The following is a 17,603-nucleotide window of genomic DNA, read 5'->3' as shown; positions in this document are numbered from 1 at the left end:
GAAGCATATAAAGCTTTTGGTGCAGGCTTTCATGGAATTACATTGCAAGCTCTACCTAAGAATCAATGGACAGGACCTATGCGAAGCGTGTATCCCCAGCCTAGAACAATGAGTCCCTCAGGGAAAAGGCTGATAAAGGCCGATCAAAGTTACAAACAAACTCATCTTGTTTGGGACAGATTTCTCCTTGAGGAGAAGAATATAATGGCATGGCCTCTGGTGGAAGGGGCCTCATTTATAACTTGCTAATTTCTTAGGTGGTACATTGGCCTGAGGAATCCAAACTTAGAATTTTTAAGCATTTTTTAAACAAGTAGATGGTTTGCATTCTGCATGGAATGTCTAGTAACCAAAGCAGCCTACAGTTCGGGGAGCCCTTTAAAAAAACAGAACAATTGGGACGCCTGGGTGGCTCCATCCATTAAGCATCCAACTCTTGAGTTTGGTTCAGATCATGATCTCGTGGTTTGTGGGATCGAGCTCCATGTCAGGCTCTGTGCTGACAGTGCGGAACTTGCTTGGGATAATCTCTCTCCCTCTCTCTGCTCCTCCCGTTTGCGCATGTGCTCACTGCCTCTCAAAATAAATGTTAAAAGAAATAAAGAACAGTGTTCAGGGTACAGCTAGGTGGAAGTGTGCTGACAGACTATCGGTGCATTGAAAATGTGCCTGGGTACATCTTTTCTGGAAACGAATTGGGCAATAGATAGCTAAAATCTTAAATGAACATACTCGTCCAAGAAGTAATTTTACTTTTGGGAATTTACCTAAGAAAATAACCAGAGGCAGAAAAAAATTGATGTATTCACGAGTATGTTCAAAAGGAAGAAATCTGAGAAAAACCTGAATGTCCAGCAAAAGGGACTGATTAGGTAAATGCTGGAATGGGGTCATTAAATAACAGATTATAGAAGTATATTTAATGCCATTTCCACTGTATGTATTTAAGTGAAAGGAGCAAGTTGTAAAACAATATGCTTGGTATATTTTTATCAAAAAGTAAACATGTATGAATGCATATTTATGCACACATCTACATACCTATGTAAATATGCACATATTAACACTATAAGGCAAGTTATCAGGACATTCAATAATTGATTGTGATGGTAGATTATGTATGCTTTGTATTTCCATCTTTTCTGTTTCCTCCAAATACTTTGAAATGAATATAGGTAACTAATACAAACAGAAAAAAGGGTAGGCACAGCAGAGTTTAGAAGCAGCAGTGCATCTTCCCCCAAGGGTAAACTTAGCCTCAGCTTCCCGCCACACGCTCATCACCACTAGATATCCTTTATCCAAGAGGAGGTTGGAAATACCCCTTGTGTGTCAGCTGGTCTTTATGGAACGCTGTGCTCTACGGGACTCCGTGTGTGAACTTCTCGGGGCTCCACAGCAGGCCCTGTCAGCCCCACCACAGGGCTTGTTTCCAGGCCTCTCCACAAAGGATTTGCTTCCCCATGGGTTTGTACAACAAATAACATTTGACAAGTCCCAGAAATGAGGCCGTGAGTCCAAACGTTTGGAAGAGATCTCCGTAGGGGCAGCATGTGTATTTAGGCACATCACAGGCACTGGACCGGGAGCAGACCCTAATCTGGCAGGAAAAGGCTCTTGCCCTGTGAGCTCATCAGCTCGACAGCAGGCACGCCAGGGCTGATGAGATAAGCAGACATGTCAGTCCTTTCTGCAGCTGATTTTTCCAGTAAACTTGTTCCCCTGCTCCCTGAAGGGCTGCTGCTGGCCCAGGGCTGTGAGTGTGCTGGACCCAGCTCCTCCACGTCCTGCCCACACCTGCATCAGGTGTCCGTTCCATGTGGAACTGCTGTTGAAGACCTAGTGGCCACACAACAACTAGACAATGATGGAAAGTGAATGATAACACAACAGCTGACATGTGTAGCACAGTTGGTTATACGTATGATGGACTTAATTCTCATAGCCAGGCTTCCTGGGAGTTGCTTCTTTTAGCCCCGTTTTGTAGATGAGGAGGCTGTCTTTGAAGGGGGTCAGTGAAGTCCCGTAGGTCGTGAGCCGTGGAGGCAGGATGGGATTGTCAGTCTGTGTCACAATCTTTGGTCTTGAGCATCTTTTCCTGGTCACCTTGTAGACCCGACACTTATGTCACCATACCAGCCTTTCTTTCCATACAGGTGGCTTCCTATTAAAAAAAGATTCATTTATGTAGCCCGTATTTACACACCTCTAATTGGTACTGTACTAGATACTTAAATAGGTCTGTGGTTCTCAAAATTACAAAAAAAAAAATCAAAATGTAAGTCAAACCCTTAAGTCATACCCTTGGTTTTTTTGTTTTTTGTTTTTCAAATTGTTCCTGTTCATTCTTCTCCCCTTCGCTCCGTTTCCTCAGTATGATGTCTACACTTGTAGTGTGGCCTTCTTCAACTCCCACTTCTTCCCAGAAGTGGCCCTTGTGAAAGTCACCAGTGCTTTTCTTGTTGATGAAGCCAGTCGTGGTGATGATGATGGTGATGATGCCTTCAACTTTTCTTTCAGTGTTTGATGATGCTGACTGCCCCCCCAAGTTCCCTCTTGGTTCCATGAAATCATTTGCTGACAACCACGAAGGGTCTGAGAGTTTACCTTAATTGCAGGCTAACGAGTTAGCCTACACAGCTTCATAGATGCTGGCCGAAGATGTGAGACTCATGGGTCAGTGATCAAGGACTTTATTAGTCACCGCACCACATCACACAGCATGACCTTCATGTTTGCCCCACAGTCTCCCCCAACCCCTGCCAAGTCCAGTGAGAATGACATGGGGGTGGGTCTGGGTCGGGTTTACATACAGTGGGTCTGTGCCACTTTTTATTGTTAGCTTTATTAAGATCTAATTTATAAACCATAAAGAATACTAGCAAGTCTAGAATTCAGTGTTTTTTAGTGTATTCGCAGTCATGGCATGGTCATCCCATGCTTTTCTTTTCACCTGCAGGTGCCCTAGATCAAAAAATAGCTCCTTTAGGGCAACTCGGGATGAAATTCTAGCTGGGCTTTGGATCTACAGAAGGTTTCATGCTCTCAAATTCCTCTGCACCCAGTGCACCGACCCCTCCTCCCTCATCCTGTGCAACGCATCTCAGGATTGTAGCTAACTTGGACCTGGAAATCTCCCTTCATGCACTAACTCTGTCTTGTTCACTTCCTAATACCCTTTCCTCAGTGTCTTTCCTCAGCCTGTCCTCAGTTTATGCACTTGAGGATTTGGTCTCCGCTCATCCCGGCCCTAGCATGTGGGAGCTGAAGGAGGAGCCGGGAGCGAGCAGGACCTGCTTCGTAGAACTTAACCATCTGACAGCAGACACAGACATGAAGCAACTAACACAGAGTTAAATATTTCGGTGTAAATGTGGCCAGGCTGTTGGGGAAGAGTGGGTCTGCTGGGTAGGGAGTCGGGGGGATCATGAGTATCTAAGAAGTGGCCTTTGATCAGAGTTCTGAGAGGGGAACTCGAAATAGTCAAAGGGAGATAGAGGCACCCAGGGAGGAGGCACGTGGGCTAGCCCTTCACCACCTGCCCATCCTCTTTGCTCAGGGCTCAACACTCCCTATGGGGCTTATGCCAGGACGCTCCTGACTCTCCAGGAACTCTGGACCCAGAGATTCACCCCAAATGAGCAGTCAGCCATGTGTGCATCGGGCCCATGGGAGGGCTTCAGCATAGCTAATCACAAATGATTTATGTCCACTTCTATTTCTTCTAACTTTTAATAAAAAAAATCAAAAGCTATTGTTTAGAGACTGCCAGAGAGGTACAAATATGTTCTTAAGAGAATCAATGAGTCAGATTTTAGTGAGTTTCCAAATGTCATGCCATTGAAGCAGTATGACTAGAAGTGAAAAGAATATTCATTACAAGTGAATTGTGAGAATTTCACTTAAATATTCCCTAGCCAGGAGATTTCTGGAACAGTTAGAATAATTTTCAGCTGGAAATACTGGGCCTCATTTTCCGTGTGTGTGTGTGTGTGTGTGTGTGTGTGTGTGTGTGTGTGTGTGTGAGAGAGAGAGAGAGAGAGAGAGAGAGAGAGAGAGAGAAGCACAAAGCAGCTCAGAGAAGGCTTTCTGGACCCTGTATTAGAGTATCTCCTATAAAACAGCCATCACGTCTGTTGCACACAGCTCCCTTTTATTAAAGACCATACTGTGCCCACTTCCACCAATCACAAATCAATTACAAGCCTGCATGCTCTCTCTGAAATAATGACAGCCATTTTTGCAGGCTATGTCTTATCTCTCTGTGAAGGGAATAATGCCATGACATAGGAGCAGAGGGGAGGGGGAATTGCAAAATGATGAGGCCATTAGAGATGCCTCAGTAGCTCATAGAGTAGTGTGAAAACAGCAGATCGTCCGTGGCATCCGGTGTTTCTGTGATTTCCTCTCTAGGTAGTTCCTGAGGATAGGTCTTGCCTGAGGGTGGAAGGATGCGTGCATGCTAGGGTCAGAAATACTAACGTGTGGGTATTTGCAACACCTGTTCTTGCAGAGAGTGTGACTCTCAAACAGTGTAAACAAACAAAAAGCTAAGGAAAGGTGGAATTTGAGTTGTTGTAAAAGAGAGACCAGCAGATGAAAGTGAAGAAAGAAAAACGAGAGATTTCAAAGGAAGCTGTCGCCATGATGAGGGAGGCATGAGTATAAAATGGGATTAAGCAGGACGACAGCTTAGCTTAAACTATGCCTTTGTTCAATTAAGAAGATATGCACCCCCTGGATGGATGAATTGGGACTAAGGTTCACCTTCTGGAAAGCAGCATCTTTGTGGGCTTAGAGCTTGGCAAGCAGACAAAGCCTTTGGGCAAAGAAAACAGATAACCTTCCTCCAAGTGGACTCAGTGAGCTGGTGGTCTGGACTGGTCTGAGCAGTAAAGCATGAGCTGGATTTGAATGTCACACCAGTGGCTGGGCATCTTTGGTGCAGCGACCACTTGCTCAACCACAGGAAGTGGCCTGGATTTAAGGGATGTTTCCATTCCCGTATTATGAGGTATGGTTTGGCTTCTTCCTTTGCATTCAGGGACTTAAGAGGACCATAATCTTCAAGTCTTGGAGACCTAGGACAAAGTGAGCAGCATCAGCATCACTAGGGAACTTGTTAGAGATGCAGATTATCTGGCCTCACCCCTGACCTGCTGATTCACCCTGGAGGTAATTGCAATGCCTGCTAACTTTTGAGAACCACTGTTTTAGACTGATGAAGCTGGGTTAAGAAAACCTTACCTGAACCTAATAACATATCAGGTACGCCATTGCTTAATAACGTATTCAGAGAGTCTGTTAGCCAAGGATGTGGGACAATGCTTGGGCAAAGCATCTTCACATAGATATTTCTGGATTAGAGACCGCTGAGGTTTCCAGAAAGCTAGGCATCTGGGCTTCTGTTACAGCATTTCCCAAACTGTTTTCTCTGGAGCAATCGTTTCCTGCAAGATGGCAGTTGATGTTCTTTGAATAATCTGCGTACTCTACCCTCCTTTCTCAGAGTCATTGTGAACCATGTGTTGTCATATATGGATGGTGTTTTGGCAATGTGATTTTAAAGTCTCATTCTCTGGAATCAGATCACCTGGGTCCACTCTGTAACTTAGTCACTCAGCAAAGTCATATAAGGACGTGCTAGTACTCGTGTGGTTGGTTCATGGACTCTTCCCCAACAGACTCACTGAATTGGAATCTGCCTTTTTAATGAGATCCCCAGGGGATTTGTATGTACAGTAGTTTAAGAAGTACTATTCCTAAAGCATGTTGCTTGACCTCTCTCTGCCTCGGTTTTCTCACTTGTAGCATTTTTTTAATGTTTATTTCTGAGGGGTGGGGGAGCCAGAACCTGAAGCAGGCTCTAGGCTCTGAGCTGTCAGTGCAGAGCCCAATGCAAGGCTTGACTTGCAAACCATGAGATCATGACCTAAGCCTCAGTAGGCTGCTTAACTCACTGAGCCACCCAGGTGCCCTGTAAAATAGCATTAATAGGGCTTATCTCATGCTTTGTCATGCATGAGAAGCACCTGGAGGGTTTGTTAAAACTGAACTGGGCACCTGGGTGGTTCACCTGGTTAAATGTCTGAGTCTTGATTTCGGCTTAGGTCATGATCTCTGCTCTGGTCATGATCTCGAGGTCATGGGATTGAGCCCTACGATCGGCTCCGTGTTGAGCCTGGAGCCTGCTTGGGATTCTCTCTGTCCCTCTCTACCCCTCTCCTGCTCACACTCTCTCTCTATTAAATAAATATACTTTAAAAAAAAAAAAAAACACAACCCAAAACCAAACTAGAATGGCTCCACCCCTAGAGTTCCTGACTTAACGTCTAGGGTGGGGCCAGAGAATTTGCATTTCTAACAACTTTGCAGGGGATGCTCATATAGTGGATGTGTAGACCACATTTTGAGAGCCAGTGTTCTGGATCATTCTAAGAACATAGCTTTTTCCATGCTGACCCTGTTGTCCTTCACGAAGCATGGTGTTTCAATACTCAACTTTATGTGTATAGTTTACCCTTTTTGCTGTTTTGTTGGAACTAATAACAGAGTATATAAGGAGGAAAAAACTCAGATTGCCAACCCCAATAAACAATATCTAGAAATGGATATCAGCCCTGGGATTCTCTTTAAAATGTGCTTTTCCAACAACTATTCAGGTGATGGTGATGGCCCAGGAACTTCACCCTTGGAGAAGTACTTTCACAGAGATTTTTAAAGGATTAAGTGAATTCTGTCATGTAAGCCAGTTAACACAGTGTCTAGCACAGATTGTACTTAGAAAACGTTAATGTGACTTTTACTTAATATATGCTCAGACAAATCCTGTTAGGTTAAATAAAATATTTATCAAACTCAGTCATGGAGCTCTTGATTCCTGGGAGATGTGTTGACTTTTGGGGGAAGTAGGGTGTGATTGCAGGGGTGCTCCAACTTTCCCACATAGGGAGTGTTCTCTGAAGTCAGTTCTCAGCCTGGTCCCCCCCACCCCACCCATTCTGGCTTTTTAAACATCGATTCTGGGGTAGACTGCCAGCAGATCTCAAGGCAGTGGCTTTTGGGACTTCAGGAGACCCCGCGTTTGAGGTACCATAGGAGGAGACAGAGATGGGAAAGTGCTGGGTTAGAGTGGATGCTATTGGTGTTTGTAATGGTGTCCTTTAAGAGCCAGCGCCCCCCAGTCCTAAGGCACTGGGCAGTTGGCTGCTATAGGCTCACAGCTGCCCCTTCCCCAAAGAACTGCCCTGGGGCTAATGGGAACAATTTTCTCCTTTTCCCACCTGGCAGGTCCTGACCAGTGACTGACTGACATGGGCTACCAGTCCTGGCTCCTTGCCTCAAGCTAGGATCAACTCTGGTACATTTAAAGGCTCCCGAGGTCCCATGGAGTCAGGCTGAAGCTGGACTAAGTTTTGATAACATTCTTGCTAGGCTCCTTTTCTCACTGTGTCCTTTACCCGCTTTGTCCTCAGGGCACTCGGTAGGTCACCATGTCTCAGACTCTGCTTCTGGGAAACCCAGCCCTGTCAGTGCTCACTGGGAAATTTATCCAATTTGCCACGGACACAGAGGGGCTGGAAATGACTCCATGTTAGAATAACGGACATAGGTCTGAAGGAAGAAAGGAAGTGTGCCTGAAATTTCAGAGGAAGGATATACTTACATGTGCAAAATACCATAGGAGTCGAAAGAAAGTTTCCAGCGTGCGGGAGTGGTGACCTGGGGGTCTGACAGATTCTTCCCCAGGCTTCCACCAGCATCATCCATGCCTTGCTTCTGTCTGGCTTTTCCCAGGACTTTGGCTTCTCTTCTCTGTCATCCTCTTTCCTAGCACCCTAGCATCTGTATGCCTGTGCATTTACATGGCACCCGGCATCTTGGTTGGGAGGATGTACTCTCCCACCTTGTCCCTGGGCTGAGGTCCATTTCAGGTTCTTGGCATCGTGCCACTCCATCCCTCCCTGTGCCTACTCAAATCTGCTCATTTGCTTGTGGGTCTGTTCCTGGTTTGATGAAACCTCCTCTTGTTTTCTCCCCTTGTGTTTTCTTTTCTGCCTGTGTCTGGGGCTGAGACAGTGACTGCAACCTGTGCTGCTTACGTATGCCCTCTGCGTCAGTCCCTTCTCCACGCTGCCACCGTGTTCTGGGCCCTGAGCTTGTCACAATGCCTGATCTTCTAGAATCTCTCCTGATCTCGGCTCCTGGGTTGCTGCTCATGTCTTGACGTCCAGCACCTCCTTGCCCTTCCATCTGGGCTCATCTCTCTGAACTTAACCTTCATTTCTCCTTGCCTGGGGTCCATCACCGTGCCATTTCCCATCATGGCTCTGGGCCCTCGTGCCCATTCCTGTCCTGCCATTGTCTGCTCCCAATATGACAAGTGTGATTATCAAAAGGCCTATTTTCCAGAGATTTTATAAGACAACCTGCAATTTCCTATCCTTCGATGGGAGAAAGCCTGGTAGTTCGGGAACTAAAGAGAAAAATGTGAATTATTCAGGGGATGCACTTCTTCTTCTCTGGTTCTGCTGGAAGCTGACATCATTAATAAGAAAAGTAAATAATCCTGGAGGTTACAGCAAAATAAAATTTGAACTAAATATGAAAAAGGAACGTTTTACACTCAATCAGCCCTTTGCTGTTTGTGTTAGTTTCTTATTGCTGTTGTCACAAATTAGGCAGACTTAGTGGCTAAAAACAACACAGGTTTATAACCTTGCAGTGGTGGAGATGAGAAGTCGGAAATGGCTCTTCCAGGGCTACAGGGAGGTATTGGTTGGGCTGCATTCAGTCTGGAGGTTCTAGAGGAAAATTCACTCCCTTACCTTCTGGAAGCTGCCTGCATTCTTTGGCTCATGGCTCCTTCCTCCATCATTAAGCCGTCAGTTAATGTCACTCTGTCAGGATATGGACATTTTAGGGAGCCATTATCCTGTGTAACCCACTTTTCATGGTTAATTTGGAGAGCTCTGCTCCCGCCAGAATACTCCTTTATGTGCTGTTTTGTACCCCTTCTCATTTATCCATCATGATAATGTCATAAAGGGGGCACCAATATCAAATCCATCGTAGGTATGAAGAAATCAAAGCTAAGAGAAATGAAATCACAACCCAAGGCTGCACATATTGGGCATTTGCTTGCATTTGTCTTATCATTTCCTATCCTGTCTTTCCCTACCTCCAGCTCTGCCCTCTCTCTGAAGTACCTAGCCTCATGGGAGCTCACCTGTGACCCCTGAGGGACCAGCCACATCCAGGAGAGAGTCTGCCTGGGCTTAGGGAACAATGGTGGCCCAGGAGTTTTATATCAGATTGGTTTGTTTGTTTATTTATCAGCACATTTTTTCCCTGGATTTTTTTAAAAAAATTTTTTTAATGTTTATTTTTGAGACAGAGACAGAGCATGAATGGGGGGAGGGTCAGAGAGAGAGGGAGACACGGAATCTGAAACAGGCTCCAGGCTCTGAGCTGTCAGCACAGAGCCTGATGCGGGGCTCGAACTCACGGACTGTGAGATCATGACCTGAGCCGAAGTTGGACACTTAACCGACTGAGCCACCCAGGGGCCCCTCCCTGGATGTTTATATACTTCTTTATCCTTAGCATCCAATATTTTTATGAAGTAAAATGTGTACCTCAATTGTTGTGATCTTCATAAATTCTATCAAGTAGATAATAGGCCATTTCAGTCTGAAGATTTAGGTCTTATTTTCACCCAGGAAAGTGAGCTGATAGATGTTGGGGTATGATTTGATTTCCGTTCCCTCAGCTTCTGTCTTCAGGAGTACCAGTTATTCACCTGGTGCTTCCTGGTCTGGTGTCTGTTTTCTTTGTCAGTTTGCCTTCCTCCTGTCCTTTTATCTGTGCCTTTTTTTGTGATCCGCCTGTCCAACCCCCCTCCCCCCATCACTGTTTTTATACACTGTTGATTCTACTGTTCACTTCCTGTGCCCTTGTGAATCCTGCAAATGGCATTGTTTGTTTCCCATAATTCTTTTGAGGTTGATTTTCTTTCTTTGTACTTTTCCTTCTCCACTCACCTCTTGAGTCATGGTCTGTAGAGTTCATGTGCCGGCCTTGCTCTCGGTGTCTCCCTTCTTATCCCCCCACATTTCTTCACTGTTCAAAACATTGGAGGTCGGAGGAAAAGCTCTGTGTCTGATGAGCTGTCTTGTCGGGACCTATGCATTTTTGCTTGTTCCCCCTCACACAACATCCCTTTGTTTACCCTGTCTGTGCCTTTTTATTTTATTTTATTTTATTTTATTTTATTTTATTTTATTTTATTTTATTTTATTTTATTTTATTTTATTTTATTTTATTTTATTTTATTTTATTTTTTTGTCCTCAGCTAAGAAATTGGTGGCAAATAGATGGATCTTGGCTATGCCCGTTACCCACCCTCTTCCACATTTGGAAATGAGGGGGTGAAGGGTGGGGAGTAGTCACCCCTCATCTGAACAACACATGGTATCTGTAGGCCATGCTCTGCCGCCAGGTGGCCTGCTTTCAGATCCCAGCTCTGCCACTTGCAAGCTGTGCCAGCCCAGGCAGGTAGGTGCTTCTCTGAGCCTCAGTTTCCTCTCATAAACAGTGGAGGTAATAGGTCATGATCTCACGAGCCCTGTGTCCGGCTCTGTGCTGACAGCTCAGAGCCTGGAGCCTGCCTCAGATTCTCCGTCTCCCTCTGCCCCTCCCCTGCTTGTGCATTGTCCTTCTCAAATATAAATAAACGTTAAAATTTTTTTTTAAAAAAAGAAAAGAAGAGATCAAAGTGTTAATGATGATATAAGTCAGTCAGATTAGAAAATACCCAGAGCCTTGTCACTCCCTTTCCAGGTCTGAAGGGCCTGCTCAGTAGTGAGAAAAATGGGCTAAATTTTTTGGCGACTCATCTCTTCTGAGGCCTTTCCCTGGGTTCAGCCAACGTTTCCTCAAATGAGGACACATTCCTGGCATTTGCCAGAATGCCCTCTACTTCCTCCCTGCACTGTTTTGGGAGAGGGAATTGTGTCTGGTGTCTGGTCAGTTCTCATGGTGTGAGCAGGTTGTTCCAACTCTTGCAAAAGCGTGTCAGAGCATGCGGCAGGAGGTGGGCAGACTCAGCCCTGATGAGTGCTCCCTTCGGTGGATGCCTTGTATCGTTCTTGTTCGGCCATGTTGCTTACTTTCTGGAATGGGAGGGGGTTATGGCTGCCCCTCACACTGCCATGCTTTTACAAAAAACCCACTTATTTTATTACTTTCAAGTATAAAAGCCATATTTGAGGCAGAAAGTCCAGAGAATGCCAAAAGGTAAAAAAGAAGAAAACCATCACCTGCAGTCTCCCTGTCCAGCCTGGAGCCGGTCAGATCGAGGCCTTGGTTTCTCTGTGTTTCTTGGCTTTTTGCTCACTGCCCTCCCCTGCCATCTCATTCCCTTGGGACAGCTGAGCACAGTAGCTCTACCCTCTCTCATATCCCAGTCCTGACATCACTGATGGGTCCGTGGATGGTTGGAAGCAGGTCACACGTATGCTGGAAGCATTTACTTTGGACAGGAAGTGAAGATCGCTTCATGGAAGTTTCCGGGCATGGAGGATGCCATAAGTCCTAAGGTTTTCTGAAATCCAACTAGACAATTAAAGCACTCAATTTTACTTTGGGAAAAGAAAATTAAATAAAGGCAGTGAGGATGGGGTCTTGGTGAAAAGACGCTTGACCTAAAGTTGGAAAAGCTGGCTAAGGGACTTGCTGGCTCTGCCTGTTTACTCAGCCACACAGACATTTGGATTCTGCCAAGAAGAGCAGAAGTAATACACATGTCACACAAGGTTGGGAGGATTAAGAAGGAGATTCAGGGTCTGGCTCATAGTAGATGCTTAATAAATATTCACACAAGCTGCCTCCTCACGCACGAGACTTACCAGTTATCTTAACTTGCTGCTGTTGAAGGGTCTCATTCAAACTCAAAATATCACACCTGAGATGTAGCATGGTGCAGACAGAAATGCTTGTGCATCCATCTTGATTCTAGAAACGGTTACCAAGTCTGGAGGTCGGGCACGGTGCTGTAGATGCAAGGGGCAAAGTCATGCCCTTGGGGAGCTCATAGTCTAGTCTCCAGTGGGAAACGTGTGTAGGCAAAAATGCATGGAAGGTTTGCACCATACAAAAGAGAGTGACTAGCTTCCAGAAGGTGGTATGACAGGGGAACTTGCTAGAGATGGTGATGGGCTGAGCATAGGTTTTTAAGGGTGAGGGAGTGTCCCCAGGCAGACAGAAGGTTCCAGGCAGGGGAAACAGCAAATGCCAAGGAGGAGACGTGCCAGGAAGCCCCTGTCCACACCATGCCTGGGGACACAGATAGCCTGTGTGTGGTTATCAGGGCACCAGCCATGGAGCTGGGGGCCAGGCTGTTTGTCACTTGAGGGCCTATATTTTCAGGAACCTACCTGAATCTGTCTTTGGGGGAACCCTGTGGGCTCTGCTTAAGAGATGAAGGAAAATGGGAGGAAGGCAGGCAAGTGCCAACCTTAGACGCAGGCCAAGCAAGGAACCAAGGTGTTGAGAGAAGGCCTGTGCCCTGTATTGCCATTAGGCACCTGCATTCTTGAATCGGCTCCCTAACGAAGTTTATACCTGCATTAGATCACTTGCAAAAGCCAGCCACAGAGACCCCTCCTTATGGAAAGCCTTGGCCCCAGGGGTGTGGGGACAGTTGGGGCTTCCCAGCTGGAGGTCACCTGGTGCCCTGTGATGATATGGTTTCTGCTCTCCCCCCCTCCCTACCTCTGTCCTGCAGCAATGGAATGGCAGGGACACGGCCCTCATGGTCACCCGGGTGGTCAACCACAGACGCTTCTCAGCCACGGTCAGTGTGGCGGACACTGCCCAGCGGAGCGTGAGCAAGTACCGCTGTGTGATCCGTTCTGACGGCGGCTCTGGTGTGTCCAACTACGCTGAGCTGATTGTGAAAGGTGAGTGCCCCCAGTGCGTGCTTCTCCTGCAGGCCTGATTTCAGGGGCTGCTGTGGCCCCATCCTCAGAGGGTGCAAGGAACTGAGGTGCCTGTTCTCATCTCCTGCTGCTCCTTCCTGTTATTTGAAGGACACAAGATTTCCAGTCCCCCATTCCCACACTCTGCAAAGAAAGAAGTGAAGTTACTGTAAAATCATGGAATTTTGCATTATTCTTCCAAGTTGAGCCTTACTCATAAGGTCCACTTGTGCAAGCCTGTGGGTCTATAACATGGAAGACATCTCCAAATTTGGCTTTATTTTGCATTTAAAGTTAGAATGAGCCAATGTCCTTGTGTTTTGGTTGTGTTCTGTTGCCGTGTTCAGAGAATAGAATTATTTCTGAGGGATTGTTTATTGAAAATTCGATGTAATGACAATATTTCAGAAGGACTTCTGAAATAACCCCCACCCTACTGGCCTTGATTCAATTCTTTTCAATTTTCTTGTTCTTGTTCACCTTGAGGTATTGTTGACATGCTTTACATTAAAATATGCACATTGCTTCTTTTTCTGCTTCCTCCAAGGAGCCGGATATCACATTTATTTTTGAAAGCCTATATAATCTTTGTTTTAATGCTTAATGGTTGTATACTATTTCATCAAGTGAATCATCCCATTTCTTAAAACCTCCCTATTTGTAGTCATTTAGGTAATTCCAGGTGTTTTCGTTTTTGTTTTATCTTGCCTTTGTGCATCAATTAACACCTCAATGGAGTTCTTCCAAAAGAGAACATTTTTATTCCATTGAACCAGATTATTTCCTTGGATAAATGCCCTAGGGGTAGAGTTGGTAGGGCCAAAGAATATGAGCATCTTTATGGATTTTTCTTTGTGTCGTAATACTGCTTTTGCAAAAAGTGGTTTGACAGTTTACCCTGGAAAAAAGTAGCATATGGATGTACTCATTTTCCAGCATTACGTTCACCGATTAAAATTTTAATATAGCATAACTTACTGAATGAAACATCTTCTGCTAGCTGTAGAATGATACCCAGGGTGTATGAAAGTGAAAACCTGGATCGACTCCCTAGAAGTCTTCTGAGTTGGTTTTCTGGGACAAAGTATGGGTTCGGGTGAGGGCCTTGACCTCTATTTGCTGGACCCCATGTAACCGATAGCCTTGCCTGAACCTAGATTGGGGGTTATAGTCTGAGAGTTTCTCTCCTGGGCTGTCCTGACTCTAGATGGATATTCACACAGCTGACCGATTGTTATCATTCAGGTCTTAGCTTGAACATCCTCATGCCATCTTCTCTGAGAGAATGTCCCCAGCCCTTGTGCTGCTGGGTGCTCTCTATCGTGTCACCTTGTGTACGTGTGATTAAGTACTTATCACACTTCAAAATTTTATTTTTCCTTTATTCATGTTCTTGGTAGTTCTCCATCTTGCCCTTTAGAAGACGAGCTCTGTGAGAATTGAGGCATTTTTCATTTTGTTCATGGTTCATGAGGTCCCCAGACTTAGCCACGGGCATGGCCCAAGTGCTGAGTTTGCCCAAATACAAAACTGCCAGCGTTCAACTGTTTTGACCTGCGCGGTTGGTCATTTCGAAAGGCTCAACCTTAAAATACTTATTGAATGATGGATGCGTAAATGAGTTATTGGCCTCAGCAGGAACTCATTTCATCTCCATAATGCCATGTACACTTAAGCTGAAGATCAACAAATTAGGCAGTCATGAACAGAACAATCAACAGAGGGAAAAATCATCTTAAAATCATTGACATTGAGTGCCATTAATACATAAAAGAAAGCATCATTTCAATCACATTAGGCTCATATGTCTGCTGTTTTGGTGACATAAGATTGATTTTGGTAACACAGTGGCCTCTGCAGGCCTTTCAGGCACTAGGTGAATATGTAATATCCTGAGCCGCCCCCTGCAGAAGTTCATTATATCCCTCCTGTGGCAGCCTCCTGCTCTGCGGTGGGGACCCACCAGAGAACAGACTGTGTTTGCTCATGCTTTCTCTCCACGGCCTTGCCCACACCTTGCAGGTGCCTGGCACCAGGCCGGTAAGGAGGTAACAGGTTGAGTTGAGTGGGGCAGGTAGTGTAGCACTCTGATCTTTTTGCACAATTGGAATCAGAAAGTGCTTGGTTTATTCTTCCTTTCCGTCCCAGTTGTGGAGGAGGAGATGTGGGTTACCAAGTCCCAAAGCCTTTGGGACTGAGGATGGCATCTCCATGGGGAAGCATCATTGCCTTGGTTTGAAAGGGTGGTCAGGGTTCATTGAGACAGTGATTGATCCTTTGTGGGCTGTGCATGGGCTGGGGTTCGGGCTTCTGGGGGAACAGTGCACTGGCCACATTTCTCACTATGATCCAGGAGCCCTGCTGCCCCCAGTGCCTTCACCTACAGCGCTCGCTGTTCTCTTTTCAGGGACGTGCTGGGTGTCCTCCTTCAGAGGTCTCCTTCACAGTGCGCCTTCTCTGCAACCTGCTCCCCTCTTACTACATCTTGAGAAAGGCTTTTATGGCAGGTGCCTGGGTGGCTCAGTCAGTTAAGTGTCTGACTCTTGATCTTGGCTCGAGTCATGATCTCACAGTTCCTGAGTTCGAGCCCCACATCGGGCTCTGAGCTGACAGCATGGAGCCTGCTTGGGATTCTGTCTCTCCTTCTCTCTCCCCTTCCCCCAATAACACAAGTGCTCTCGTGTGCACGTGCTCGCTCTCGCTCGCTCTCTCAAACTTGAAAAACAAAACCTTTTGGGATAGCACTTGTTTGTAGCGACCATTATTTTTCCTTTTTTTAGTTGGTGGCAAGCTAGAAGCTGAGCCCCTTGAACGTAGAAGTCATTTCACATACGTGATCTCATTTAGTCCTAACTATGGCACTGTACCTTAGTTTTATTTTAATTCATTTTACAGCGGGGAGAACAACCACAGCCAGGTTGAGAGACTGTCCTAAGGGGCAGAGCTGGGGTTCCTCTGGGTGTTGGCTCATGCTATTTCAGCCGTCTTTGGACGGCCTCAGGGTTGTGACCTTGTTGGCACCTGGTGTCATGATGTCAAAAACAGTGTTGAAGGCAACCAGACTGCATGCAAACTCCTGATAAGAGTCTCTGGAGCTGCTGTTAACTTGGCCTTTTAACTCCTGCTTTCTCCATCACTGCTCCCCTCCTCTCTGGAGTGGAGTACTTACTACCTTCCAGATTCCAGGGGAAATGGATTTAATTCTTTTTACCCACCCACTCCTAAATAGCTAACAGTTGCCAAGCCAAGTAAAATGAAAAGCAGGGGACACCCAGAAGCAGCAGTGATGTCTGGCCAGGAACCCATGTGAAGGCAGCATCTGGGGGAAAGTGTCCTGTGACTCACTGGCCTCTTGGAGCCCCTGGCCATGACTGAGCAGGATGGCTAGATACTTTAGTACTGAAATATTTGCACTTAAAAAAAAGTAGGGGCACCTGGGTGGCTCGGTCGGTTACGTGTTCGACTTCGGCTCCGGTCATGATCTCGCGGTTTGTGGGTTTGAGCCCCGTGTTGGGCTCTGTGCTGACAGCTCAGAGCCTGGAGCCTCCTTCGGATTCTGTGTGTTCCCCTCTCTCTCTCTGCCCCTCCCCTACTCACACTCTGTGTCTCTCTCCTTCAGAAATAAATAAACGTTAAAAAAAAAAAAAAGGAATAAACATAAATCTTCTTTCAGGAAATGGAGAAAATTTGAGAAGATGAAAGTATTTTCAAGGGCTAAGTCTTGTCTTAGGGGATGGCGCTCCCCAAATGTAACTTCCTGTTCCTGGTTTACACATCACACAGATGGTGTGTGCTGAGGGGGAGGCAGCTGACCCCTGCCATGCCACGTGTCCTAGAAGGAAAACCAGCCCTGGGCACATTTTCCCCCAGGTTTTCTTCATTTTATTCCAATTCAGACACAGGAAAGTGCCCTGATGCATGGGTTCAAATCCAGGCCTATCTTGTCCCAGCGCTATGACCTTGAACATCAGCCTCTTCCGATAAAGCTGGCTCATCTGGGAATAGAGATGTAGGATTACCTACCTCAGAGTGGTGTGTGTCCAGCCAGAGGATTCAATGAGACAATGGATGTAGAAGTTCTTAGAACAGTGCCTGGCTTGTTGCCCTTAGAAGTGTTTGTTAAATAAACAGTCGTGGTTCGTGTGATTTCCCAGGTAAGAGAGTAAGAGATGGTGAAGGACTGGGTGGGTATGTGGGGATAGGACGCATGACCCAGTGGTGGTTTGATTGATATCTCTGTGGCCTTGGAGAAGTCATGTAAGGCCTCCTCTGCAAAGGGAGACTGGTGGTCTCTCCCCATAGAGTCATGTGCTGATCATGGGGAAAGGGAGGGAGGAGATATAAAAGTGGGTGCTGACATGTGGGCTTGTTTGGGTTGACAAGTTTGGGTCATGGATCATGGGGTTTGGGTCATGGGGTCCATGCTAGGTCAGATGCCCCAGGTCCCCTCCTGTGTCCACCACTGGTGAGCTAGGAATCTTGGGAGAAAGGAAAAGTAGCTGGTCCTTCTTGCGCTCAACCATCTGACCACATGGCAGCACTTGTTCAGAACTCAGGCCATCCTGCATTTGGGAGGTCACAGGGTCCCTCGGTGCCCAAGGGTGCCCAGAGATGGGTGGAGCG

The 17,603-nt window shown here is 46.2% G+C and overlaps 1 protein-coding gene and 1 long non-coding RNA gene across 13 annotated transcripts in view; one reads left to right on the top strand and one right to left on the bottom strand.

Moving 5' to 3' along the window:
* Window positions 1-17,603, top strand: part of PTPRT (protein tyrosine phosphatase receptor type T) — a 1,077,107-nt gene that overhangs the window by 377,806 nt on the left and 681,698 nt on the right. For all 12 annotated transcript variants that reach the window (XM_060618029.3, XM_060617982.3, XM_060618020.3 and 9 more), the window contains exon 6: window positions 12,788-12,962. In XM_060618029.3, the coding sequence (XP_060474012.1) occupies window positions 12,788-12,962 (175 nt within the window). The remainder of the gene's footprint in view (window positions 1-12,787; window positions 12,963-17,603) is intronic.
* On the bottom strand, window positions 1,303-8,120 carry LOC144615875 (uncharacterized). The gene is made up of 3 exons (XR_013554521.2): window positions 7,667-8,120; window positions 4,768-5,081; window positions 1,303-2,164 (listed from the first exon to the last, which is right to left on the bottom strand). It is a non-coding gene; the product is annotated as an uncharacterized LOC144615875 (long non-coding RNA).

This window comes from Panthera onca, chromosome A3, assembly GCF_046562875.1.
Source record: "Panthera onca isolate mPanOnc1 chromosome A3, mPanOnc1 haplotype 2, whole genome shotgun sequence".
NCBI classification, from domain to species: domain Eukaryota; kingdom Metazoa; phylum Chordata; class Mammalia; order Carnivora; family Felidae; genus Panthera; species Panthera onca.
Note: the sequence above shows the minus strand (reverse complement) of the source record. Positions and strands in the feature narration are given on the sequence as shown.